General features: G+C 43.4%; 2 protein-coding genes across 2 annotated transcripts in view; both read right to left on the bottom strand.

The window, feature by feature from the left end:
• Positions 1–27,777, bottom strand: part of LOC127053554 (protein ATP6V1FNB) — a 354,802-nt gene that overhangs the window by 266,077 nt on the left and 60,948 nt on the right. The window lies entirely within an intron of this gene.
• ABHD6 (abhydrolase domain containing 6, acylglycerol lipase) lies at positions 1,397–26,842 on the bottom strand. Its single transcript, XM_050958480.1, has 9 exons — positions 26,800–26,842; positions 24,895–25,038; positions 17,250–17,406; positions 15,588–15,701; positions 13,295–13,427; positions 8,903–9,060; positions 7,005–7,059; positions 5,780–5,880; positions 1,397–3,436 (listed from the first exon to the last, which is right to left on the bottom strand). The coding sequence occupies exons 2-9, from the start codon at positions 25,011–25,013 to the stop codon at positions 3,260–3,262; spliced, it is 1,014 nt and encodes a 337-aa protein (XP_050814437.1). The 5' UTR covers positions 25,014–25,038; positions 26,800–26,842; the 3' UTR covers positions 1,397–3,259.

Here is a 27,777-nt window from a genome sequence, read left to right on the forward strand (position 1 = left end):
AATGGTCTGCTATTACATAGATGATCTGCTGGGACAGTGGTTCTCAAATTACAGCCCTTACAAGGGGTCTGTGGCCTTCCCAGAGGATTAAGGAGTAAGGGAATGGAGTGCTGGAAAAGAAGACAGGATCAAGGGGAGGATCTCATTCCAATAAAGCAGCCTGAAGAAAGTAGAGGATGGAGAACCAGACCATTCATGCCAGATTGCTGCAAACGCTTCCAGTTTATCATGTATTTGAATCTCAGGCTACAGTGAACCAGGTATATATCCTACTCTAGAAATTTGATGGGTGGGTCTTACAGCTGAGCTGTGTCATACCAACACCCTTAAATCAATGTATCTAACAGATATCAAAATCCACTAAGGGGAGATCAGTAATGAGAGCTTTAAGGCCCAATCCACAAAAAGGATTTAGGCATTGTGACGCTGAGCATTGCAATGCCAAACTTTTAGGCACCTAGAAAAAAACCCACAGGAACACCACTGAGATCCACAAAGCCCAAGTTACGTGCCTGTGCTCCCTAGACAATGACAGGAGAGGGAAAAGTGCCTTGAACTATGATCCACAAAACCCAGCATGCTAGGATGGGAGCTGCCGAAACAAGCAAATAGGAGCCGCTGCTGAGAGGAGTGTATCCTAAACTCCACCCCTCTCCTGCACCTATCTCTGCTAGCAATCCCTGAACTGGGGCAAGATACATGTTCCTGCCTAATTCCTATGTGGGATCTAAGCTGGTAGGAGTGCTTGGTTCCACAAAGTGACACCAACCTTCCTTATAACCTTTAGCTGAGTAGTTAGCACACTCACCTGTGATGTGGAAGACCACTGGTATAAGTCCCCCTTCTACCAGGGAAGGAAAAGGGATTTGAACTGAGATCTGCTACCTCTCAGGGGAGCGCCCTATTCATAGGCTTATAGAGTCATTCTCTTTCTCTCGCCCAATTTAATTGAATAACTAAATAGTAAGTGGAAGAACTTCAACCAAAGAGGATGAGAGAGCCCCACAGCAAAATACTCCATTGACTAGTGGTTAGAGCAGTCATCTGTGAAAAGTGGCAGATCTCTGTTCAAATCTGAATGTGTGTCAGTTAGAACCTATGTACCTGATCTGCCATTTGAAATCCAATTTTACCTGAAGCTTTTCAGGCCCAAATCCTGTTCCCATTGAATGCAATGGCAAAACTCCACTGACTTTAAAGAAAGCAGAATTTGGCCCTCACTGCTACCTTTATGTCTCTTGGTACTCTGAAGTAATCATTCATTGCAATGGAGCTTTAATAACCCAGAGTTCACAGAAATTTCAAAATCAACCAAAATACCCATCCCCTTGATGGCCACCACTATCTACTCCCTTCCTCTCCCCCCACCAATGAAAAATTCATGCATGGAGCACTCTGTAAGTTACTAGATTTTAATAATAATTTAAGTCCTTTGCATATTCTAGAAACCATGTAAACATCTAACAACTTTTTTTCCAGCTTTCCACAAATAAAATTGTCAGCCACTTTGTATTTATTCCTAGAATGGAAACAATGACCAAGCAATTAATGTAACGTGTTTCTAATTTTGCTAAAACAGGAGTGAAGATTTTTCTCTTTAAAACAAAAGACAGACTAGCAATGGGTTTCAAATATATATACAGATCATAGTACATTGGAAAAGGAGCTCAAAGGCGGCTCTTAGAAATGCAGGCTTAAATAGAAATATACACAGTCTGCAAGAATCTTTACAGTCTAGAAAAAATGTCAAACGATGTCCAAGGAAGGAGTTCAAAGGGAATGAGTGGTGGCAGCTGTATAATGATGTCATCCCACACGCTTTCTAGGAGACAGTGCACTCTTTAGCTTTCTACTAACTACAAGCAATGCTTGAGACCAAGGAGCAGATTCTCATCAGTGCTGCGGCATGAACTGCTGCATAGCTTGAACGCATGCACAGCAGCTGATTTTGAAGTACACAGGGACATGAGTGGCATAGTTCTGGGGGTGAGGCAGTCCAGAATCAATCTCTACATATCATAAAAGGTGCATCACAGATAACAAAACGTAACTAGTCTGGCTCTTTTGTTTTGCTATAATTTCATTTAGATAAAAGTTACGACTATAAATTTAATTACACATACAAATCATCAAAGGAAACACTACTGTATTTTGTACTTTTCTGCACCACTATATTTTAAAATGCATTCCATTGGAGCTTATAATGCATCTGCTAGCAATTCGTATTGTAAAAGGTGTAAGAAATACACAAGCCTGTATAGCATCTAACCAATATTACAATTATCTCATTAAGCTTAAATCTGTTACACTTGTTTTCAATTACATTACCAATCACAGAATTCACAGAATTCATTAAGAAACTCATTATTTACATCAAAATATTCAGCAACACAATATAATTTAAAGATCTAAGACCTCACACCCTTGTGTTAACCTGAATTTGTTCGTTCACTCATCTATATACAGTATTATTGCTTAATCAGGCCCCAAACCTAAAAGAATAAATGGCTCCAGGAGTTTTTCTCCACTTGTTTTAATAACCATCTTGAAACTGCTCTCCATATTTGAGTGATTATATACATGGGTGGAACATCAAAAGAAAGTATCCCCCTTTAAGCAAAGCCAGATTGTACAAACACCTCAATATTCTAAACTGTTAAGGCAGTTATATATACACAGGAGCTGTTCAGGGAGTAAAAATCCATCCACAGTAAGTGTAAACATTCTGGACATACACTCGTTTTTCCTTTTGGCAATAAGTTTTATGTGTTGCCTTCATTTTCTGCATAAATCATAAGTTAATGAGTTATAGCAACAGCACTTCAGCAAATGCCTGGAACGTCAGAATTCTTTTACAACAATTTATCATGCAATGCAATAGATTCTAAGTAGCAGAAATACCTTAAATCTCTTCTTCACTTATTCCTTCCATATTCTAACGTCTAACACCTATGTTCCAATAAGTTTTACATTAAATATGATCACATATCATGGGCTGCATAAACTCCAAGTTTTCAGTACATTCCATGGCTAGTATTTTCTGATTTTCTAGTTTTATATTTAAAAAAATGCAGATTGCTCAATGGATCCCTTAGGTCACTGTGTGTTGTTAGCGCTACAGCTTTACATATGAATGATTCTGGTTTCCTCAGGGACTCTGGCACATTCACCATATTTTGTACAAGATCCCTGAGAACTTATCACATCATCAGTAATTCACAACTCAAAACATGTTCAAGTGCTTGACTCTACATGAAGTTCAAGCCAGTTTCTTATTGTTCTCTGTGTTGTGCACCAATGCGAAAAATTCCAATATGAGCTTGGCCGTTTTCCTGGGCCGCTCCACTACCACAGAGTGTCCACAGTTTTCCAAAATATGTACCTGACAGTCAGAAATAGATTTTGCTAGGATATCTGCTCCAGAAACATCCAGAACCTGAATGACAGAAAAAGTAGTAAGAACCAAAGAAAAAAAAAGTCTCAGAGTTGAATCAAAGTTTTTATTGGCTATTCCATGACCCTGTTTAAACCATCTCTTGTGTATTTTTACATCAAAGTAGGATACTAAATTACTATAGAATGCATTTGTTTCCCCACATCAGATTCTTCAGGAATAGCTCATATCCAAGTGTCTCCTCTGGCCCTCCTACACTGTGTACAAGCCAGGTAAGGTGACCAGATGTCCCGATTTTATAGGGACAGTCCCAATTTTGGGGTCTTTTTCTTATATAGGTTCCTATTACCCTTCACCCCTGTCCCGATTTTTCACATTTGCTGTCTGGTCACCCTAAAGCCAAGCCTCATAGTGGGAATAATTCAGGCACTGACCACATGCAACAGAATCCTAGTGGTTACAATTTAGGCACTCTCTGTGCATGTCTGTGCACACGCATACATGTAAGTGGGTAAATAATACACCTCTATCCCCTGCAGCACAGTTTTATAAACAAAGTGCTAACATGGTCTGCAGACAAAAAAACACAAAACCCTTGTTCGTACTGATGCGGTAAACCATTCTAGAACCCCAATAGCAACAACCAAGTGTAATGAGCACTGTGGCTAGCAGAGTTCTGCTCCCAACGTGAACGGAGTCTGAATGTTCCCACCACTTACCCAGTTCCACTGACAATGTTCACCATAGACATCTCTCCGGTCCAAATGCAAGTCTCTACTTTTATTTCTATTTCATCTGAATTTCCCTATCACTTAACATGATCTATGAGCATAGGAGAAGATTTAAACAGACTAGGGTTCTCTCTGGCTCCCCTGCCTGGTTTAGAAGTCTTGTGGCAACTCAGGCTACTCTACAGCATCCTCAGCCACAGTTTGAGCTCTGCTTCCCTCTTACCAGTTATCAGCAGGGGCTCCAGAAGCACCTTCTCCCAACAATGCTGGTAGCACCTCTCCTGTCAGAGGTGTCCGCTCCCCCCTCTGTTAGGGTAACTAGGGAAGATGACTAGTAGAATCCATACAGCCCACACTCCACGGCAGGCAAGCAGATGAAGGGGAAACCAGCCCTTATCCGGCAAATTCTATTCAAGGTGGACATGGCCCCATTGGCAAAGAGAGGTAGCCTATGGGTGGTGTGGGAGGGGAAGCAGGGACTCCCATTGGGAAGGCGTTATCACTAGGGTACCTTTCACAAGCACTACACTCTTTAAAAAAAAATAAAAAAGAGTTCCAAGCTCATCACTCCTTTTTATTTTAAAATCCATCCTATTTCCAGCTGGTTTCAGACCACCCACTGATTCTGACAGTGTTACATTTCCCCTTCTATCCCACAATATAGGCCCCAATTTTGAGTTCCCTAATAGGTGTGGTTGGGAGGGGCAGAGCAGGGCAGAAGTGGCTCTAACTTACCTTTCAGTCCTTGGATTCCAGGGCTGTTTTGGAGCCTGCCTGGCTCCTACTATAAGTTAAAGGAATCTCACAGTTGTTCTAGTTCAAGCTCTGCTCATGGCTTCTTATGAGCCGTGGGAAGCAGAAGAGATCCAGAGAGCATAGTACACTGGCCTCTCTCCCTCCCTCCCTCCCCACCTCCTCCCATCTATGAAAGCCCTCTACGACGGGGACTGCCATGGGGCTACTCCGGCAGGGGAGCTCCCTATCCCTGCAGCACTTTCACCACTATTAGGCCACCACTACCACATAAAGAGGCTCTGGTGCAGGGGAGAATTGACATTATAGTCTCCCTTCTACACAGCTCCACCCCTGCTTATGTCTCAGCCTGTTTTCCTGTATTCCTTTGCACGCATGTACACACAATCTTCTCCTTTGCAAACGTGTGCACGCACATGCTCCTCTCCTCAATCCTTAACATTCCCTTCATCTCCTTCCCAGTCTTGCATCCTTGTGCCTTTCTTTTCCTCTGCCACCTACCCAAGGAACAGCCTCTCTCTTCCTCGTTGCCAAGACAACTCTGTTTTCGCTTCAAATTTCTTCTTCCAAGCCCACTTCTTTCAGTGAGCTTTCCACTAGCTGCTCCCTCCCTTACGACAATTAAGCAGACAGAATCTGAGCTCCTGGTAGCCAACTCCCTTCCCAGATCTGCTCTCCCTGTCCCCTTTCCTTTCTGTTGTCTGTTCCCTCCTATCATCCTTCATAGACTTCCGTCTGACTGGGAGATCACTGGGGCAGACAGGGACCTTGTGTTCTTACTACTGGTCTGTAAAACACGATGCGAGTCACTAGTGCTAGCTGCTTATGTAACATTCATACAGATGGAAACGGAGCACCAATTCTTTATAAAAAAAATAAAACAGCACAGCGGCAGCAATACCTGATCTTGTTTTCCCCAGATGATCTGCGTTGGGGCTTTGATCTTGCTCATGTTTTCATGAAGAGCGTGTCTGGACTTTTCATCTGTAATTTCTAAAAATACTTTTCAGCAGAGAAGAATTAGTCAAACACAAGTGGGATTTGTTCCATTTACTGCTAAATCAGCGTGGCCCGAATCCTGAGTGAGTGATTTCCTTTATTCCTTCAGCAGGCTCCTGTGGCCACCAGTGAGGGTTTGCCTGAATAAGGAAAACCTGCAAGATGGGGCGACAGTGGGAGGAAAACACCACTGTGTTCTCAAGGGAACTGTACCCCAGTTAGCCCATGGGGGAGGCAGAATAGGATATAGGGCCTGCCCACAAACCACAGATCACTCCAGGATCCATCAGTGGCAGGACAGCATGTCTGTGACCTCTAGTATGACAAGATTCTCCAACAGACCCATTCTGTTAGCAGGCATTAATTAAAGCTGCCCAATGATTAAAGCAGATACAAACAGGAGGGGGGAAATTAACTGCTCCAGCTGAGGAGGAGGGCTGCTATCCCAAGTCAGGGAGCTGGGGGAGGGTGGCAAACCCCTATTCTTTTAATGGGAAGGGGAGCAGCACTCCCCTCCACATTACTTCTCCCTTATTTCAGCCCCTGAAGCGGATCCACCAGGGCAGGTGCAGCTGCTCTATCCCACTTTCCTTACATTCAGAAGGGGGAGCTAGGGCCTGGAACAGTAAGGCCCTGATGGGCAGCCAAGCCTATGGAGAAGGATTTGGCTGGGGATGCAGGCAGGGTTTTTCTGGAGTAAATATTTGATTAATAAACCGGAGGCTTTGTTTTCTTTTTCTCTTTTCGGGGGAGACCCTCTGTGAATAATATGTAGTTTGTTTGGAGCTGTGTGGGGACTCTGTCAGCTCACAACACTGCTGGGCAGGGGAAAGACGGGTGCAGAAGAGATACATAGACTCTGGCTGTGTCACTCCACCCTTAGCTCCTCACAGGGCTGGCTAAAAGAGCGGGGATGATGCATGCCCCATGACACTGTCCCCACCCACTCCTCCACCAGCAGGGAATCTCCACACTGGTGAAGCACCCACCACAGGAAAACCCTGTTATGGAGGCAACTAGGTCCTCTTCTGCATGAGGAAGAAAGATTTGTATGCAAACTGGGTATTTAGGCTACAGATCAAGAGACTTTGTGTTTGGTTCTAGCAGAGCAGAATCAGCGCACTTACATTTCCGGTAAAATTCGTTATGCGGGATGCGAACATCAACAAGGCCCTGCAGGATCTATAAATAAATAAATGTGCATCAGGGCAAGACAACAGACACACCACACATGGCCCACGCACTGCCACTCAGGTGACAGCATGTGGAGAAGTTTCCTGAGGACACTGGACAAGACTGTGCCCAGAATCTGACTCTGGGACCTCTTCTGGTCTGTCCTTTTGTGCGTTACACAACGTAATTAAAGCACAAGCTGACTTGGAGACACCTTATGATGACAGGTTGTTGCCATAATGCCTGGGAAACAAGGCTTTGTTACATCGCTGCAGAGCAAGATAGTAAGCACACAAGATCTGACACCTCATAAAGGGGCTACAAGCTTGCAGGATAAAAAGGAAGCAGAAAAATGTCCTTCATACCGTTCAGTAGGAATTTGCTATTAAGCCAGACTATGCGTCTTGCCAGGTTGTCTCAAGAGTTATCATACATTTCTTTATTATTCACATAAAAATTAATACTTTTCATTACCTTACCTTGGCGTTACTAATACTTGGCATTACTTTACATTTCCTCTTCTTCTATAATCTATTAATCAAAGACTTCCTAAGGAAAACATATTGCTAAGTTCCTTTCTCCTCACAATGGAACAATTAACATTTCCATTGAATTTGCTAAAAAAAGAACAAACAAACAAGTCTCTTATGTACTGGACAATAATTTTTTGTCTATCTAGCTTTTCCTGTTATCTATATATACTAAAAGCATCCAGACTTCCCACAAAGCTGCCAAAGAATCTAGATCCTTCCAAGAGGGAAGCATCAGGCAAGTATGGCTGGAAAAAAACAAAAGGAAAGTGGCCTAAACCACTAAAGATACTAGTTAGATGCAGAAATTATTGAGGGAGGTTCTATGGCCTGCTTTATACAAGAGGTCAGACTAGGATGATCATAATGGCCCTTTCTGGCCTTAAAGTATATGGAAAATTAGAGACTGTGGAAAATATTTTTCCATTAATATTCTCATCCCTCAAATCTCTCAAATCTCCAGAGGAGGGCGACACCAGAGGAGCAAGAGACCTCCAGGAGCACTGACCTGACACTGTCTGCAAGGGTTGCATTAAAGAAGTTACATTTCTGAACAGAAACCTTCTGAAGTTTCTATGAAGTCAAAAAGATAGGAAAGCTATCGGTAGAACTATGCAAACGCCAGACCTTCTACATCCAACAACCTGTATGTCCTTTATAATCCTTCCTGATTTAATCACATGAAATTAGTCATTGTAAAGATCCAATTTCAGAGATACTCAAAATGAAAGACTAGTCATAAGTGTGACACCTTCCAAGTTGATTTGGAGCACAAAAACGGGAGGAGAGAGGGATTTTGGCAGAAGTCCCACACCTTCTCATTAGTTCTTTTGGCTTCTTTCACGGAGCATGAAGACACAAATGCCACAATTATATTTTGGAGTATACTCTCTATACTTTCATATATACTTCTGCTAGGATCACATCAATGATGAACCAAAGCCTGTTTGATCTAGTGAAGACTGCAGGATTGGACCTGAACAAATATAAATAAAAATTTCTTGCCCTGATGGACAATTTCAAACTGTATCTTAGGGGGCCAGCATTCTGTGCAAATTGCTAACAGTTCTTTCTTTCCCGTTCTATAAATATATAGCAACATTACCTGGAGAATTACACTGTTCTAAGATACATCCTAGATTGTATAATTTCAGTTTCATTGTCTTTGACACAACCATTCTGTTTAAAACGCTTGAATTTCAGTGAGAGGCAAGCTTGCGCTCTCACTCTCTCTGTGAGAGTTATTCTGTTTATGGCCCATCCTGGCCAAGTCTACTACCTTCTGTCATGATTAAAGATGATGACTGACTAGGATTTCTTACCTGCTGAGGTACTTTAAAGCGCACATAAGAACAAAGCTTCAGCATGTCTGCCATTTCCTCTGGCGTTGATGGAATTAAAGGAATCCTGTCAATACGTTCAGACTCTTTCAGCTCCCGCAGACGCTTAAGAAATGTGTTATCCTTTGGATATGGCAGACCTATATACGATGAACAAAAATAACCACATGCTAAAATCCAAAACAGTGACAACAACAAGACAGCCCTTCCTAGAGACGGCAACTTGCCACAAAAGGTAGTTATTTCTGGGCGTACTGTACATTTGACTGTTGTAAACTTTCACGCAGTCATGACAGCCTCCGCTAATAGCTATGGTAATCAAACTAATAGCACTAAACACAGCGCAAATACACACCTGCTTTGTGTTCCTCCCAGTCCCCCGTTCTTCTGAAGAAAAATAAAACCTCTGGTTTTGTCATATACTATTCAAAATGAACTAAGACCAACGAAGTGTTAATCAAGATACGGTTCTGCCCTGCAACACCATGGCATCTCTGTCCTGTGGGAGTCTCTCATAAATGGAACCTGCCAATTTTACCGAATTGTGTGAAGTGGATGAGAGATGAGAGAACCTTTGTACTTTCTCAGTTAAACCAGAATTTCAGCTAGTTTGTGAGTCTTCTCACAAAATGACTCTTTTCATCCTCTCTCTTTCTCTCATTCCTTGGTATATCTTGATTTCTCTTGTTTTCTAATTTCCAGAACCGTTTTTCCTAAAAAATTTTAAAAGCCTATCAAAAGGAACACTGCCACTTTGCATAGGCCACAATTTACCTCCCTTCAAAACAAAACAGTGAATCCCATTCCCAGTTCCATCTATGGAATTAAAATTTTATGACTATATATTATATTTTATTATATTATTTAATATATAACATGTACAATATAATCTATTCCTGAAAATGACTGAAGTTCAGCCAGGGGAACTAAATTACCGATTTCTATGGCCTTCCTGCCTGCTTACTCATTCAACCAAGGGGCGGGATTACACATTATACATGTATATTATTTACCAAATGATATCCCAGTCCTCCCTACTCACCATAACTTTGACCCTACTGCTCCCGTAGCTGGTTGCCTCCCAAACATTATGCAGAGAATTTCTCACTTTAATAAAACAGGAAGTGCATTTCCTTGATACACTAACAGTGCATTACACAGGAGGAAGCCAGAAGCAGCAGCAGGGAAGGTGGGTACTCAATTGCAGGTGTGGAAGGAGATGCAGAAGAGGAGCTAGGAGCATACAGTGGGTGCGCAGAAAGTCAGGATGCAATCTGACAAATACTTAACATATATTATGAATGGATGTTTACTTGCTGGAATGGTAATACCACCAACAGCTAGTGGGTTGAATAACTCATCACATACAGGAAGACAGAAACAAAAGAAAAAAAATCCTGATGAAGATAGAAACAACAAACAAATCTCCATTTTCTATTATCTTTTTGTAATTATTTGTATAGTTAAGCTGCAGCAGGACATTGTAGGTCTCCTCATGATGTGGGACATACAATTCGCAGGTGGCAACAGCAACTTGCCCACCAAAATGAATTCTCAGACAGGGAACTGCTGAAGCACCAACACTTTATTACTGTGTGCATCATCTGCTAAGCTATCTCCAGGTGCTGGGAAATTAACAATGAGCACTGCAGGGAAAATACAGAACAATGGAATGAAATAGCTATTATTAAGTGACACTATAGGCTTTACACAACATTTTTGCAAAAATTTTCCCCAGCCAGTTCTACTTCAAACCTCTTCACTAGGAGGTGACTCTTCAGGAGTCTGATTTGCCTTGTGTATCCTCAAGTTTCACCTCATTTAAAAACTACTTGCTTACAAAATCAGACATAAAAACACAAAAGTGTCACAGCACACTAGTACCGAAAAATTGCTTATTTTCTCATTTTTACCCTATAATTATAAAATAAATCAATCGGAATGTTAACATTGTACTTACATTTTAGTGTATGGTATATAGAGCAGTATGAACAAGTCATTGTCTGTATGAAATTTCAGTTTGTACTGACTTTGCTGGTGCTTTTCATGTAGTCTGTTGTAAAACTAGGCAAATATCTAGATGAGCTGATGTACCCCCGGAAGACCTCTGCGGACCCCCAGGGATATGTGTACCGCAGGTTGAGAACCACTGGTTCTAATTCATAGATGCCTGACACACACACAGAGACAGTTATTCACATCACTTTCTTTCTCCAGAGCTGCACAGGTGATAACTAGGTAACATTCCACTTTGCCCTTTATTTATTGCCTTGGAATCACTAGTTTATTGGATAAGAAGCAGCAGCAGCTGTTTTGACAACAGGGGCTAACACCAAAACCTTTCCTGCATGCAGATAAAGCTGTGCCAACACTCAGACACATTTGTAGCTTTTAATTCCCTAGCTTGTTCTGAATAGTCTGGCCAGGTATTAAGACAGGAGAGTAAGTTGATGAAATGTGAAATTCTGCATAACTAGGTACTTCAAAATTCACATTTACTGAGTAACTTCCCTTCTTGTAACAGTCTCCAAAAAGCTGGAGAGAGCATAGGGGATTTAGTGGCAGATTTGGGAAGAATCAACTAAGCAATTTTCCTTTTAGACTTTAGGAACAGGAAGGACCCAATTCTCACTTACAGTAAGGCCTCTTTATAGCTCTCTGGCAGTGTAAAGATGTCTTAAAGCAGGGCCAATGTAATCTACACCCATTTCAAGACATCTTATGTTGCCAGAGTGCTGTAGAGAGGCCTTACTGTATGCGAGGATCAGACCTGTAGAGATAAGACTACACAGCTAAATCCCCCTGCAGGTTTAAAACAGACACTTCTTGTGAAGTCAGTTCAGATCACCTCTCTTGACCCTCTCCTCACCCTCATTTTCATTCATCTCAGCCACTCCTGTCCAAGCCATACGGGCTTTGTGCTCTTTCCCTTAGAAACATCACACAGAGCACAAAGGTTGACGCAGACTCTGCCTAGCTACCCAACAGCTAAGATTAGACTGTTGGCAAGAAGCATCACTGGTAGAAGGTGTTTCAATTTACAAGTTTCTACTCAAATCGATATTACAGAAAACTGATTTTAAGAAAGGTCTAAGGATTTTCTTTCCACCATGCTGAAAACTGGAGACGACACATTTAGCAATCTCTCAGTTACATACAACACTGAACGTTTATACACACATTACCAAAACTTTCAGAGCTGCGTGGGGATTTAGCCCTACAGCTAAGCCTCTGCCAGGTGCTGGGACTGGACAACAGGGAATGGATCACTCGATAGTTGCCCAGTTCTGTCCACTCCCTCTCAAGCATCTGGTACTGGCCATATTCAGAAGACAAGATGCTGGTTTAGATGGACCACTGGTCTGAACTACTATGGCCATTCTTATGTTCTTAACTCATTCCAATTCCAATGGCAATCCTGGAACTAAACCTCTGTGCCTCCCTATGAAGATGTAAGGGTCCACATTTAGGATTCCAGCTACCTCTCAATGTGTCTATAACAGAAGTAGCTGCTGTGATACCAAATGCCACCACTCTGGGAGAGCCACAACCCTTTGATCTGTAAAAGCCAATGAGGAAACAACAACTCTTTCGCTGGGCCTGCAAATACTTCTTCATGTCCTGGTCCCTCCGCCTACCTACACTTCCATCTCTGCCCTCCCTCCCCTGCAACAGATAGCAAAGCTACTCTCTGCATAGCAATTTCTGAAAACCTCCACCTTGGTGTAGCATAGGCTCCAAGAGAGCAGAAAGCAAAGGTGCTGATGATGTGTGTCATCCTCCTCTGCAGTGGACATTGGGGGGGGACCAATTAAGGCAGCTCTCTTTCTACCCAGATTCTTCCTCCACTATGTGCATGTGTGAACATTCCATTTTAAATGTTCGCAGCTCAAATAAATTCAGAACCAATCTTTTTCAAACACATAGATTGTCTGTCCCCCCAGCTTCAGCCAACATTGAGCTATGCAAACACATTGTTTTCTGCACACATCGTTAAAAAAAAAGAGTCACCTTTGGGCTGCAACTAAGCATGGAATGTTTCAGCCTAAACAGGAGTTTGCTGGAGAAAGCTGTGAAAAGGGGGGCTTAGAACAGAGACTGGAATTCAGCTTTCACAGCATTTGTTATCTCACACTTCACGTGCTGTGTTCCAGGAGTACGTGCACTGTTCTGTTAGAGTCTAATTAGTCTTATGGAGTATAAATACATCTAAACTGGATTCTAAAGTCTCAGTTGGTGCCAAGTATTTCTTCCCACTATCTAATTCACAAAGTTTACACTGGATTCAGTACTGCCCAAGGTTCTCTAGGTTCCTTTGGTACAGGGTATATACCTAGCTACTTCCTTCCATACTGTTTTTATTGTGCCACTCACCTGCAGGGCATACAAGAGACAGGCTGCAAATCTCTGCTGGGTATTGAGCAGCATAAACTCCTGCAACATTTCCACCCATTGAGGTGCCGATCAGGTGAAAAGGTCTTCTGTTCAGCTTGATACATTCAACAAACTGAAATGGAAAGGGCAATGAGGCCACAGGGAGCAACTGCACAGTTACAATCCGAGTCACTAGAAAAAATAAACTCCAAAGCTACAGCATATAGTAATCATGAGGTCCTGGCATCATTGCAGTAAATCCTAAAAGCAAAGCTAGAGCAGTGTGGTGGATCCACAGAATCTTAAGATTGCCCGTGCATCCTCTTTAAATAAAAGGTAACGTATTTCCCATGGAAGGTGTTGGCTTAACAGTGCTGAGGGTGGACATCACCATCCACAGAGCAGGGTAAGCTTCCCCACCTTGTCCCAGCAAAGTGCCTTGCCCCTGAGCAAGAGAACAAGCTTGAGAGCTACCAGAGTAGTTCGGGGTCTGTGACCTGTTAGTTTTTAGCCACTGCTGAGACTGTTAAAATAGCAACAAGCGTGGAAGCAGCGTCTGTGACAGGATACCTGCCCACTGGAACGGCACTGAGAACACTACTCTCCTTTCCTGTTGTTATTTTTATTGTTTCACAGGTCTGGCTGGTGCTTGACAGACAAACAAAAACACAGGTCCCTGGCCCAGGTTCTCTAGGTTCTACAAGGGTAGCAAACAAGCGCTGATGATAACTTTCAGTTACTACTGACCCAGGTGAGATTGGAACGGCTAAGGCTTAAAGGCTCCACAGGCCATTACCAAGCCTCTGAACCATCCAGCCTCATCTACATCCCTCTTTAAAGGAAAGGAAAACAAACAAAAATAAACTGCAGCCTGATCCACGTTATAGAGAACAACAGTCCCTGTTTCACCTCCTCCCACCTTCCTGCTTGGTCTTGTTCCTCATCTCCCCCACATTCCAGCCTCATCCATCTTGATAATGCCAATAAGGGACAAGGGGGGAAAATGCAAACTTAGAAAATACAAAAATGTGGCCCCTCACCTGCTGTTTATTTCTGCAGCATCTTACCAACCGCCTCTCCGGTTTAAGAGCTCTGCTGCAGAGCTCAGCTTAGGAGAGATTTAACGCTCTCCACTGAGGCCTGACCCTGTACACCACTGTGGCAGTGCAGAGGTGTTCGCATAAATAAGAATCTGGCCCAGAATATATTATATACTTAAATCAAATGTGAAGTAAAAAGCAGCACTGTCACAAGGAAGGCATCTGCTGATGATGCCAAAGGAAATGGACAGAGGCACTTGGCAGCTTTTACAAAGATTGGGATTCAATACCAGTCTATAAGGTGCCACAGGACTCTTCGTCGCTTTTAATCTGATAGAGTGGTGCATGAGTCACTTGGGGGGGAGGGAGGCGGGCTTGTAGGTGGTGATCCTGGATCCCTGCCCATTTTCACTGCTGGCTCTTGAAAAGATTTGTGGGTGGAGAGGAACTGAAATCAGAGTATATGATTGGGGAAAATGCTACTGCTGTGCCTCCACGTCCCATCTCCCCCCACTCCACTACAGGCTTTTTTCTTCAGCCCTGCCATATCCCTTAATTACGACCCTGCATGACTCAGCCATTATGCTGAAAGGAAAATTTACACATTTTATAATCTGAGCAGCAAAGTACAAAAAGCTCTCCCATCATATGAAGCTCCTGTGAGCTGCAGGGTTTTAAGAACTCATCTGATTCTGGGACACAGGGTCCTGGCTGTAATTTGCACGCTGAATTTTCTAACGTATTTGAATGTGCCCAAAGCAGTAAGACTGTCCAAGCTAATCAGTCACATGGTAGGTGGTTAGTCCTTGAAGGAACAGACGGACACGTTCCCTCTGCAAAGTTCCTTCTGCAGGGCTGCAACTTAGCACATTAAAGAGAGCCAAGGAGCAAAAGCAATACTGGCCCATTTAGTGATCCAAAGGAATGAACAGCTGAGCTGCAGGAGGGGAGGGAAAAGGAGAAGTAAACTGCACTTGCTACAAGCCAGGAGTAGATGATTTCCCCTGCAAGAAGAGGAGAGCAGGGGAATGACTCCTCTGGGGTTTTCCTGAGGCAGCACACTTGCATGCTGCCATCTACACAGGGCTGAGCCAAGAGCACAATATAGCCCTCCATGTTTCACCTTCAATCTTCTAAAGAGAAGAAATCCTGGTTTCCAGTCACTTCAAAGACAAATCAAACCCATATACTCTGATTGCCCAGGAAGGGGGACATGGAGAAGAACAGGCACAGAACACAGCTGAGGCCATCACCTGGTGTATTCTTTTAACTTGCCCATTGATGGAGTAGTCATCTAATGATGATCGGGTAGTTCCCTCATGACCAGGCATATCAACACAAACCAAGTGCAGGTTCTTCGGAAGGAACTGCGGAAACAAAGCGCTGGGCAGTTAGCCTAGAGAAGGATGCTATGAAGGAAATTAGTAATTACAGGGAGGAAAAAATTGATTTCCTATTAAAATCTCGCTAGGAAATGTTGTCCTGATTAGCACAGTGTGGCCAATGGCTGCACCATATTACATTAGTTCACTGCGAGTTGGTATTGTCGTTTATAAGCTTAAGGAAGTTTTATTGTTTAAAAAAATAGAATCCAAGAAAAAGAGAAGGGGAGGGAAAAAGGGACTGTGTTATAAATGTTGGTATGTGTACATCCAGCATGAGAAGTGATTAAATACCTTGGGCTAGATTTCCTGCACGCAAAGCTTCTCTCACAGCACAGCCTTGCCACCGCACAGAGATGGTTTCCAGCAGAGCACAGGTAGCTTTTCCTTTGCTGCTTTCCCTCAGAGATGTTGCTGGGAGAGAGCAACTTTACTTCCTGCTGCTGGCTCCATAGGAGCTCTGCAGGTAGGCGTTACTGTGGGGAAGTGTGAAATAAGTACCTCCCATAATCATCCCATGTACACGTTCACTCTGGCCAGTAACACCCACTTCTGGGGTGGTGCAAGGCCCCTAAAAACACCTCCAGTATTAAGGAGATGAAGCCTGTTTTCTGAGACCACAACCTCCTCTCCTCAAGCAGATTTTGGGTCTTAAGGGCCTTCCACAGGGACTCTGCTTAGGTGCTGACACAGACTAGAGTGCAAATCTAGCCTCATAGATTAAATACCAGAAATGACCCATTCACCAGAATTATTATACACCAGACTCCAGCTGTTAAGAAAAGGCTCCATCGTATTAAGTACGATTTAAGGGCCTGTGATATACAGAGGGTCAGACTGGATGACCTGATGGTCCCTTCTGACCTTAAACTCTATGGGCACGTCTACGCTACAAACTTAAATCAACCTGTGTTAGGTCGACTTACAGCCACTGCAGTAATTACTGAGGTGGCCGATGACCACGCTACCCTCCTTGTGTAGATGGAGCATGTCCTCACCAGGAGCATGTCCACCAACTGAAGAGGAGCAGCCCACCACCAGCCCCAAGCATGAACCGTGAAATTGATAAGAATGACATCCAACAGCCAACGTAACTAACGCAGCATCTACATAGACACTACATCACCTTATGTACACCAACATAAGCCTTTCGTGGAGGTGGACTTATGATGTTGATGTAGTAGGGCACTTATATTGGGGACAACAAGGCTGTAGCATGTACGTTGACATTAGGCAGCTTACGTCGACCTAACTCTGTAGTATAGAACAAGCCATGACATTATTAAGTCTGGAAGCATAAATCCTCTAAACTTTGAATGACAAAAGGGGTGGAATGCATCAGATGATCAATATGTACAGTAGCTGAGGATATTTCTAGTTTTCCAAAATAATTGTCATAGCTGTGATCAGTATAGCTAAGCTTCCTAATGTGCTAGCAGGAGACCCCTCTTTCACAACACCAACAGCACTGCAAGTAAAAGTGTTCTCTCACTAAGGCAGTATCCATTTGTTGTCAGAAAAATGGAAACATACCTTGACCACAGACAACCACATATCTTTGTGGGCTGAAAATCCATGTAACATTAGTATGGATGGTTTGAATCCAGGTCTCCCTCGATAAGAAAAACAGAACCGGTAATCATCATAGTTAGCATATCTAACCTGCATGCCCAGTGCTCGACGCCAGTACCTAAAGACAAAGAAATAAGTGAAACATGACATTGGAGCATGATCTAAAAGTCTGAGCACAAGACAGGCACACAGGACTCCTGGGTTCAATTCCAGGCCCTGACTTGCTACGAGAATGCAGACTTAACGCCCAGATCCTCAATGGTATTTAGGCACCTTACGCCTACCGATTTCAATGGAAGGTCGGAACCTAAATACTTTTGTGGATCTGGGCCTCAGGGTCCAATTCTAAGCAGTACTGAGCATCTCTTGCAAATACTCAACACCAACAATCCCCAGTGAAGTCAGTGTATGTTGAGGACGCCTCAGAGGATGTGCTGAAGATTAGCCTCTTTTGGCTCAGTTTACTCATCTTTAATATGGACTCAAACAAGGGGAATTGTGAGGCTTAGTTTATATTTGAAAAGCATTAGGAGACCCTTGGGTAAAATGACACATGTAAAGGCAAAGTATGATGGACATGTAATGTCAAGAGTTGTTACGCTGGCTCATTTGAGTTCAGTGAAAAATGTCACAGAGAGCTCAGCCCCCACAAGGGACTGATACACCACTTACATGGAAAGTGGGGCTCCAATGGTGTGCTGGGCTTGTGGGGGCCCTGTGCACTGGGGCGGACCCAATCTTAGGGGCAGCAGGCACTCAGATACCCCACAGATGGGTGCTGAGAACTTGAACAGAGCAGAACAGTTAGCAAACCTTTATCAAAGTTTAATAGTTTGGCTGCTGCCACAGGGTGGCTGACCCTTTAATTGAAGCTGGTCCAGCGCCCCTGTGCTAGAACAGGTTCTCCTGGTTTGGCCAGCTATGAGAGCAGGGCAGACTCAGAGAGGGAGGAGGTCCCTGAAGGAAACTGTAGAAGGTTCCTCAGGGAAGGCAGAAGAGGGGTTTTCTGGATGAACTCCCCAAGCCGGAGCGAATGGAAGGCAAGAAAGCAGCAGAGGGAGTTGCAAGCTGGAGTGCCAGAGCTGAGGGCCAAAGCAGGCTAAAGGCAGGCGAGCAGCAGAGGGGCATACCTGCTGAGGCCTCCACACTGGTGCACTGGAACCGGAAAGTGACAGAGGACTGGGGAACAGGTGCAGGGCCTACTTTCTGGCCTATTTAAGATGTGAGCTTAACAGAACTGGACAGTGCTGGATGCTCCCTGATGAGGATGAGCTCCCAGCAGAAAGGCTGGGGGATTGCGGCTGGAAGGGTTGGGGTGGCTGTCCTGGCAGGACAGGAGAGAACTGAAGAGGTGCCCAGGAGCAGTGAAAGGCTCCTGAGTGTGGTATGCGCTATGTCTACTGACCAGATCACATGGGATTTTAAGGACTGCATGGCAGCGGGGTGTATGAAATGGACTATGTTTCGGGACTTTTGTTACAGATTATTTGCACTAGAGTTTTGTAATAAACTGGCCCTAAGGAGGCATATTACTGAGACAAGAGAGCCTGTTGTGAAGTCATTAGAAACTCAAAGGGGGAAGTAGGACAGTAAACCTGGTGTTAAAGGTGCCCATCTGAAAGGGAGCACTCTGTGTCAGAGGGGAATCACTGACAGCTGCTTTATAACATTTGAAAAAACATTTAAAGCAAAAAGTGTCCGGGACAATATTGTGGACAGTTATATAGCATTCTGCATTGCTTCCAGCCAAAATAAAGCCCCATTGGAATGATGCACCGGTTTCAAACCAAGGTTTTGCTGATGGTCTCTATGGCCGTTCGTCATTTAGGCGTGAGGTACGCAAACAGCCATTTTGCTGCTCACAAGGCAAGTGAGGTCAACCAGGCTGTCGCTGGTCTCAGTTGTCCATCTGAAATGAGCTGGGGAGTGGGCCTGCATGTATGCAACACCTTCCCTGCTGATGTCTCATGAATTCCTCCTCTTCAAGGCCCAGCACAAGGGCTTTCTATTCATTTCACGCTAACTTTGGGGATCTATTTTTAATGGATTTTCCTTTTTGCTGTTGCTCTGTCTGGGACCAATCCTGAGCGCCACAAGTAAATTTTAAAACAAATGGAGGTTCATTCAGGCCAACAAAGCAAGAATTTGCAACACCAGGCAGATTATAACATGACACTGAAGTAAAAACAAGACTGACTTCAGTGAAGTCAACAGTTACTTGGACTGAGATTAGACTCTGGCCTCTGTCTGTAGATTAAACAAAATAATTGGAAAGTATCTGGTGACCAGAATATTGATAAATACCAGCTTGTGCAGTATCAGTTTATATAAAAAGTGACTGTGATGTCACTAAGGCTGGATAGTGTTGTCATTGTGAGGGTGCAGAGAGCCAGCAAAAAGCTTATGCAGCACCTCAATCCTTATTTACTGTAAGCCCCATTTTGAGGGCTTATATGGGACTTATGTGGTGCCTAGACCGTGTGCAAGTCCTACGTACAGAGGTGAATTTCACCCTGAATGAATAAGTGTCTTAAGGTTCGCCTCAGGGGCCCCGTGTAAATCATCACTGGGCAAGATATTAACATTTTTAGCAACTGATCCTGATGGATCAATTCAGCAAAAGACAAAATAATCTGTTCAAAGCTGAACTGATCCCTCACAAGGTGTTAACACTATTAGCAGCGGCAGGAATGGCAGCTAAACAGATTAGCACACGAAGCAAAGGAGGCGCAATCCATGGCCAGATGGCAGTGGAGCAGCCTCAGACCTCAAACCCTGCATGGAGACACATGCCAAAAGCAGGGGAGCAGGAAAAAGACATTCTGTAGCACCCCAACTACAAACTAAGGCCATGGCCTCTACCATTAAGAGTGTAGCTCATTGTAGCCCTAGTGCAATCCATATGAACAATAATGGGAGGGGAGACAGGGAATGGGGGGGACAAAGAGAACAGGTTTTGAATTGCAGCATGCTGTCACTGGCTACCCCTGTCAAGACTGTGATCTCAGCCTGCTCTCAAGAGCTCAGTCTACCCCGAGAAGTGGAAATGGTCCATGGATTGAAAGAGGACCGAATAGCCACAATACTTTTAGTCTCATTCCCTCCTACAGGTGCATAAAGAAAATATAATTCAAGAACAAAAACAAAAATCAACAATTTCTAATGTAACAGAATAAACAACAAATTAAACAATACAAATTCTGAAGAAACAAGATTCACAGGAAGCAAGGGGAGAGTTCTGCAGAACTGCTGGATATTCTGTAACAAAATGCACACAAGATTCCTAGGCAATTCCTAGTAATATCCAGGCATTACAGATCCAGCTACTACAGATGTAGACTCAAAACTAAGCTTAGAAAAGAAACGGGCATTTATCTGTTTAGAAAAATCCTCTCATCCTCTCAACTCTGCTGATTAAGCCATGCCATTCCTTAACAAACTCCATGAACTTCTCCCTCAGTCCCTAACTGCTTTTTTAAATATATTGCACATTCTTATCTGCCTACCCACCCTGGCTCCTCAGAGCTCTCTGGCATCAGCCCTTTTCTTATCATCTTCTCTACTCTGAAACTCTTGCCTATGTCTCCACTGACTAAATATTTACAAGAACATAGGAACTTCCATTCTGGATCAGCCCTGAGGTCCATGCAGTCCAGTAGCCTGTCTGTGACTACAGCCAATACCAAATGCTTCAGAGGAAAGTGCAAGAAAACCCAGAATAGGCAGATTTGGGGTAATCTGTCTTCCCATGAAGGCCTCATCCTAATCCCAACTAGTTAAGAGATTGTCTTAAACCCTGATGACTGGTTTTGTATCCTTTCCAAAACTCTTCTTTTAGTGCTATAACAACTCTAGATATTTTGTTATCCATATCATCGTTCAATCCCTCTTTGAATCTTGCTAAATTCCTGACCTCAATGATATCCCGTGGCAACGAGTTCCACAATCTAATAATGTGAATGAAAAAGCATTTTTGTTTCCTTCACTCACCAAAATACCAATTTCTGCAGCACCAGGCTTCACACTGTCTGTTAATAGGCTTGTGCTACTTCTTCTTGTTGATTAATTGTATTATCGTAGCACCTAGGAGCCCTAGTGTAGAGGGGAGGTCACCCCGCTCCAGTGTGGAAGGGGTTAAAAATAGCCCTGGGAAAGGCTGCCCCAGGGAGCCAGTCAGGAGTGGGCTTGAGGCAGCCAATCAGGGCCAGGCTGGGAGTATAAGAAGGCCTATGGAAAGCACTGGGTCAGTCTCTCTCTCTAGTTTTGAAGGGAGAAGGATGTAGCTGCCTGGGAATAGGGTACGTGAAGCAGAGCAGCGCTGGAGAAGGGCAAGAGGAGCTGGGGAGCTCCAGCCTGGCAAACTCCCCCGGGCTGAGGCCTTGATAAAGGCCTATACAAGTACTGGGGCTGAGAGGTGCAGCCCAGAAATAGGCAGAGGCAGCTGGTCCAACCCCCTTGCCAATGATGAGTGGCCTTTACAGACTGCAGTTTGCTTCAGTGAGAGGAGGCTATATGATGACTGGCAGTAGCCACTCAGGCAAGGTGGGTGTAGAGGGTTGAGTGTTCCCCTGGGAGGGGAGACCCAGCATGTGGGGGTACTGCAGTGAGCAGAACCCCAGGGTAAGGGGGTCTGGGAAGGACATGGGGGGCCTGAGGCAGGTGAAACACCGGCCACCAGGAGGTGCTCTGTGTGCTGGATGAGCTAATTCCTAAACAACCAGCAGGAAGCGCTGTGCCAGTGAGTCAGCACTCTGCTACACCTAGTCATTGACCAGGACCCTGTTGTGCTAAGTGCTGTACAAACAGAACGGAAAGATGGTGCCTGCCCCCAAAGAGTTTACAATCTAAGTCAGGGGTGGGCAAACTACAGCCTGTGGGCTCGATCCAGCCCCTCAGGGCTTTGGATCCAGCCTGTGGGATTGTCCCCCAGTGCAGGGGGGCAGAGGACTCCGTGTGTTGCCCTTGCCTCCAAGCACTGCTCCCCGTAGCTCCTATTGGCTGGGAACAGGGAACTGCGGTCAATGGGAGCTTGTGAGATGTACCTGGAACACTGCTAGGGCAACCCCCTTCCCTCAGGGGCCTCATTCCAAGGACACACAAAATAGAGATTTTAAGAAACAGGAAAAGCATCTACAAGGAAGTGAAATTTGGCTAATCCTCTTTTGCCAATCGGATTTATACAAGCCAGAGGACTCAGAAGTCCCAGTACTGGACTGACATTCTCCATAGCAGAGAACTGGTGATACTTTTTTAGCCATCATTTGCAGAAGCATCATTCTGCCTCATAGTTCCTGATGTGATGCTTGAAGGAAAGCAATTCTTCCTTACACATATTTAGTTACCGATATTCCTGGGTTTGATTACATCCTGTCAGTTTTAACCTTCAGTCACCTGAATACATAGATTATGAGATTACTTAGAATAAATCTGTGTTAGACCTACATGTCTGTCCATTTTAAAAAAAAGAAATGAGATTGATACTGCTCCCTTGTCTGAGTGAGTGGAAATGGTATTACAAATTGCACTACAATCAGAAATTTCTACGGAAAATCAGTTTGACTTTAAGATACCCCAGCAGTCGAGTGGAATTGATGAGTGACCAAATTAAAACAACTCATACTGTTAACTGTACATCAGGTACAGCAATCCTGGAACACAGCTGGAATGCCAGATGAGGCATTTTTAAAGGAATATCTTCTGTTTAAACCCTCATCTGAAATAAACAGAGGGATTGAAAAAATCATCATTTCTTCATCTCATTTCCACATAGATTAAAGAGCTAGTATGGTTCTCTTCTGTTATTGGAAAGGATGGGGTACCACAGGCTAATGAGGAAAACTATACAACTTCTCTTCAACACTCCAGTGCAGAGAGAGAGCTGGAAACCTTCTTTCTGTAACTAACAGTTTTCACATTTCAGATTATATTCTTAATTGTGAGGAAAGATGTGGCTTCAGAGAAGCTTTGTGTAACCTGATACAAATCAGAACACTTAGATTAACATTCATATTTAAGACAGTGACAGACCACATGTTAGTTACCACATGAAGGTACCTTGTGTTTGTTCGGCACAGCCTAGCCATTTTGAAATAAGACTGGCCAGGCTATTGTAAGTACAGTCTCAATACAGCTGTCATGGGAAAGGAACTTAGATCCATTAATGCTTTTCTCAGTGAGAGCCCATTATCATCATCTCCTTTGCAAAGGAATAACTCACAGAAATGCAGCTTGTCATGAGATGTCAAGAGGAGTTGCATGGACTCTGACAACTGCATTACCAATGCAGATTACTGCTGCACAGAGGTTTTCTACTTCTCCTGAGCATAACATTTCTGTCCTGAGCATGAAATTACCAGGTTTCCATTCTGTCTTGCTGGACGATTGCCCTGTCCCAGTTCACAGAGGAATCATGAAGCCTCTGTCAAATGCTCTCTTGCTTTTAATTCTCTCCCACACCTTGTCTTGTTTCTTTGCTCTGCTTGAACGCACATTCTGGTCCCATTGTGACAATCACTCCTGCCCACAAGATCCAAATAGCCTTCCTGATTGATGAAGGTGTCCAACAGGCCATTTGTCCCCAGTCTGTTCTCCTGTACTGTGAAAAGTGCAAATGACACTAGTTCCCATGGGCAGCCCTCCCTCTCAAATGAAAGCAACAAGGATAATCAAGCTCTGCCTAGCAACCTGCAGCAAAGACATAACCCAAAAAACCTCCGATGGGAGAATGTGATAAGGAATGGTAGTATTCCTTCTGTCTGTGTTTTAAAGTTATGTTTTTTAAGAGTAATACAAATCTATTATAACAAAACTCCATCCACATGTTAAAGTCTTAATCTAATTTTATATTACGGGCCCTAAGAATACTTCCCCCAGGTGCCAGTCTACCTTGGTATCAAGTATAGCTGACTGAGATTTTGGGAAGTTTTCATAACACTCCTTGTCACTAAACAATCCTGTTTTCTAAAATGTATTAAAGCTGGACCCCGCTGTTAGTCATTTCTATGGGCTAGAAGAGAACACATCATTGAACTCTGGGACTCAGGAGTCCAGGGTTCAGTACCTGGCTTGGACAGTGGCCTCATATGCAAGGGTGCTGGAACTAGCAGCGCTAGACGTGCAGCAGCACCCCCAGGATTGAAGTGGTTTCCATCATGCACAGGGTTTGCAGTTTTGTTCAGTGGCTCTCAACACCCTCTCTATAAAAAGTGTTCCAACATCACTGCTTATATGTGACCCTGAGCAAGTTGCTCAATCTCTCCATACCTCAGGTCCCTATCTGCAAAATCAGGATAAATAATACTTCCTCTCTCCCAGCCTTTATCTGCATTGTCTAGTTAGATTGTAAGCTCTTTGGGGCAAGTGCCGTTTCTTACTATGCGTATGTACAGCACTTGTCACAATGGGGACCTCCACCCGAGCCTGAGGCCCCATGCACTACTGTATGAATACGAATAATAAAACAATAAGATCAATGGGGGCCGCATCTTTAAGATAAGTGAGACTTACTGAGCACTCAGTTTGTCTGGCAACCACACATTTTAAATCTAAGTTATAGTGTGAACCAAAAATAATCATTCCATGCTAATATACTTATACTTTAACTTACCAATAATAGATTTTGATCAGTGCAGAAGGCCACAGGAGAAAGGATGCTACAAATGCCAGAATGGGGATAGCCAGAGTGCCTCCTGCTATTACAAACATGTTTAACACATCAAGGTCCATGTTGTTCTTTAAGGCTCTACCTCACCTGCATACGTTAAAATAAGAACCAGAGGTCAGCAACAAAATTGTGAATGAAGGAAAGGCTGCCAAGGTAAGAGGAAGGCATTAAACATACAACATATATTGATCAGGAATACAGAAAACTGTTTTTAGTTTTAAAACCGTATTTCTTCCAGACCTAAAAACTGCAATCTCATCTTCTCGGATCGACGTTAAAGACAGCTGGTCTTAATTTAGCTGCTATGGCACTTTGCAAAACATAAAACCTCGCCCCCTCCCTACCATCATGCTATCCCCAATCTGAAGACTGGGGTAAGAAAGCTCTTATTAAGCATTCATTTAACCCAATTAGCCTTCCTATCCTCCCTACCAAGTCTGAGATTCACAGCATACAATATCGGACCTAAAATTCAACCTCATGTGTCCTGGGTCAGACTCATTTCTGCTTTAGACAGGCAGCTGCTAACCAAGGAGTAGAGCCTCTTAAAGGACTCAAGGAAGTCTGTGAAGGAGACCTGGCATAGCATTCTTCATCTACAGGCCCTCAAAAGAGTCAGATTGGTCCCTTCTCTGAGAAGACACCAGAGCATTCAAATCCTCATACTAGACTGAAAATATATTGTTCCCAAGAGCTATGTTAAAAGGGGCTCCTGCCAGAACCTCAGAGTGCTCCAAATGCAAGATCTCAAAGAACTTCCATGTTCTGGAATTGCTAATACAAATTGTTTTTCAAATGCATTCATCTGTATAGCATAATGTGAGATTATTTTATTTCTATACTCTCATCACTAAACAGCATGCATGCACTTTACTATTGAAGAACTAAACCCTGTCACACAGACATCCTGGGCATATCCCTTAATTCCTGATGCTGAACATCTGCCATACCATCCATTTCTCAATGCTAGTCTCCTCACAAGAGTTAATTATAATCCAAGCATATTTAAATCCAAGGTTCACTAACCACTCATCTCCCAGTGCTACTGCTCAACTTCTCACAATAGGGCCCATGGAAAAACCTACTTCTGTTTGCTCCATATGGGTTTGGTTATTTTGAGGTGTTACAGTCATTGCTACAGCTGGTATATTACATTGCTGAATAGGAACCAAACACTGTACCTACAGTCTGTTCTGAACTGGAGCTGTACTACTAGGTCATATGCCAGCAATGGCCCTCTGCTATGTACATCGGCCAAACTGGACAGTCTCTACGGAAAAGGATAAGTGGACACAAATCAGATATCAGGAATGGCAATATACAAAAATCAGGAATGGCAATATACAAAAACCTGTAGGAGAACACTTCCACCTCCCTGGCCACACTATAGCAGATCTTAAGGTGGCCATCCTGCAGCAAAAAAACTTCAGGACCAGACTTCAAAGAGAAATTGTTGAGCTTCACTTCATCTGCAAATTTGACACCGTAAGCTCAGGATTAAACAAAGCTGTGAATGGCTTGCCAACTACAAAACCAGTTTCTCCTCCCTTGGTTTTCACACCTCAACTGCTAGAACAGGGCCTCATCCTCCCTGATTGAACTAACCTCGTTATCTCTAGCTTGCTTGCATATATATACCTGCCCCTGGAAATTTCCACTACATGCATCTGACGAAGTGGGTATTCACCCACGAAAGCTCATGCTCCAAGATGTCTGTTAGTCTATAAGGTGCCACAGGATTCTTTGCTGCTTTTACAGATCCAGACTAACATGGCTACCCCCTGATACTTGACACTCTCTAATTAGAATTTAAACATAACAATGAGAGTCTTTAAAAGCAGGGCTTACTGTTCAGAAAAGCCTCTTCCTCCTGGGGACAGCTGCCACAGGCACCGATGATGTTCTGAAAAAATTATTAAAAAAGAAAAAAGTAAATTATATTCCAGTGCTTTTTACTTTCATATTTAGTAGAGAGATGCTGTTCATTTCTGCTGTTTAAACCATCAGCAGCACTTCAAAGTACAAGGTCACTACCCACTGTTCAACCTTTCCCATTTTATATCACTTCATGTAATAAAATATATCAAGACACTAGTTCCAAGCATGTACAAAGTGCAAGCCAACACGCAGGACAAACAGTGAAAAAGAGTGAGAAGATTAAAGCATTCTGAGCCAACAGAAAGAATCCACTTAACAGCAGGATCTACCTCATCAAGCCCAAGCATTAAGAAATTTAACAATAATAGCTTGGCTGAACTGAAGGAAACAGGAAAGATGGAAACTTAGGATCACAACTACCATTAAAAAATTAGTACAATTAAATAACATTAACTAAAACTCAGTCAGGTTCCCGCTATTCCTATTTATTTGAAACCCTCTTCCCCAAAGATTTTATATTGCCCCAAAACCTTTTGATAAATGAGGCTGTAATGTATGAGAGAGATGGATGTTTCTTTGTACTCCTACAACAACAGATTGAGCTTTCTTGATGAGTTACTCAGTCAGCAGCTCTAGATAAAGTATCATTCAAGTTACAGAACACACGGAAAGACATTTAATGCACAAACAGCATTTGATTCATGTCTATTGTAGGGTCTGAAAGCCTGGTTAAGAGTTCCAGTTATTTGATGTGATTCCCTTTAAAAAGGGGTGTGCTGGCAGGGGCAGCAACCAGGAAGTGTATTATTTGTTCCAATTAGCTGTTCTATATTAGGAGTTCAACAAGCAAAGACATGTTTACCAGCTTCCTGGCTGCAGTCTATTCCTGGGGTAAGCCATGGCAGCTGTTACAACTCATATGATTAATATTCCCAATGAGCATTACGC

This window comes from Gopherus flavomarginatus, chromosome 6 (genome assembly GCF_025201925.1).
Source record: "Gopherus flavomarginatus isolate rGopFla2 chromosome 6, rGopFla2.mat.asm, whole genome shotgun sequence".
NCBI classification, from domain to species: Eukaryota; Metazoa; Chordata; order Testudines; family Testudinidae; genus Gopherus; species Gopherus flavomarginatus.

Bases quoted from the DNA above. Each gene is read 5' to 3' on its own strand.
- ABHD6 (XM_050958480.1), bottom strand. From the start codon at position 25,013: ATGGACCTTGATGTGTTAAACATGTTTGTAATAGCAGGAGGCACTCTG. The intron at 15,702-17,249 runs GTATGTTTCCAT...TTGTTTCCGCAG, and splicing joins TGTGGTTGTCTGTGGTCAAG to TTCCTTCCGAAGAACCTGCA. The intron at 9,061-13,294 runs GTGAGTGGCACA...CATCGTATATAG, and splicing joins GTCTCTTGTATGCCCTGCAG to GTCTGCCATATCCAAAGGAT.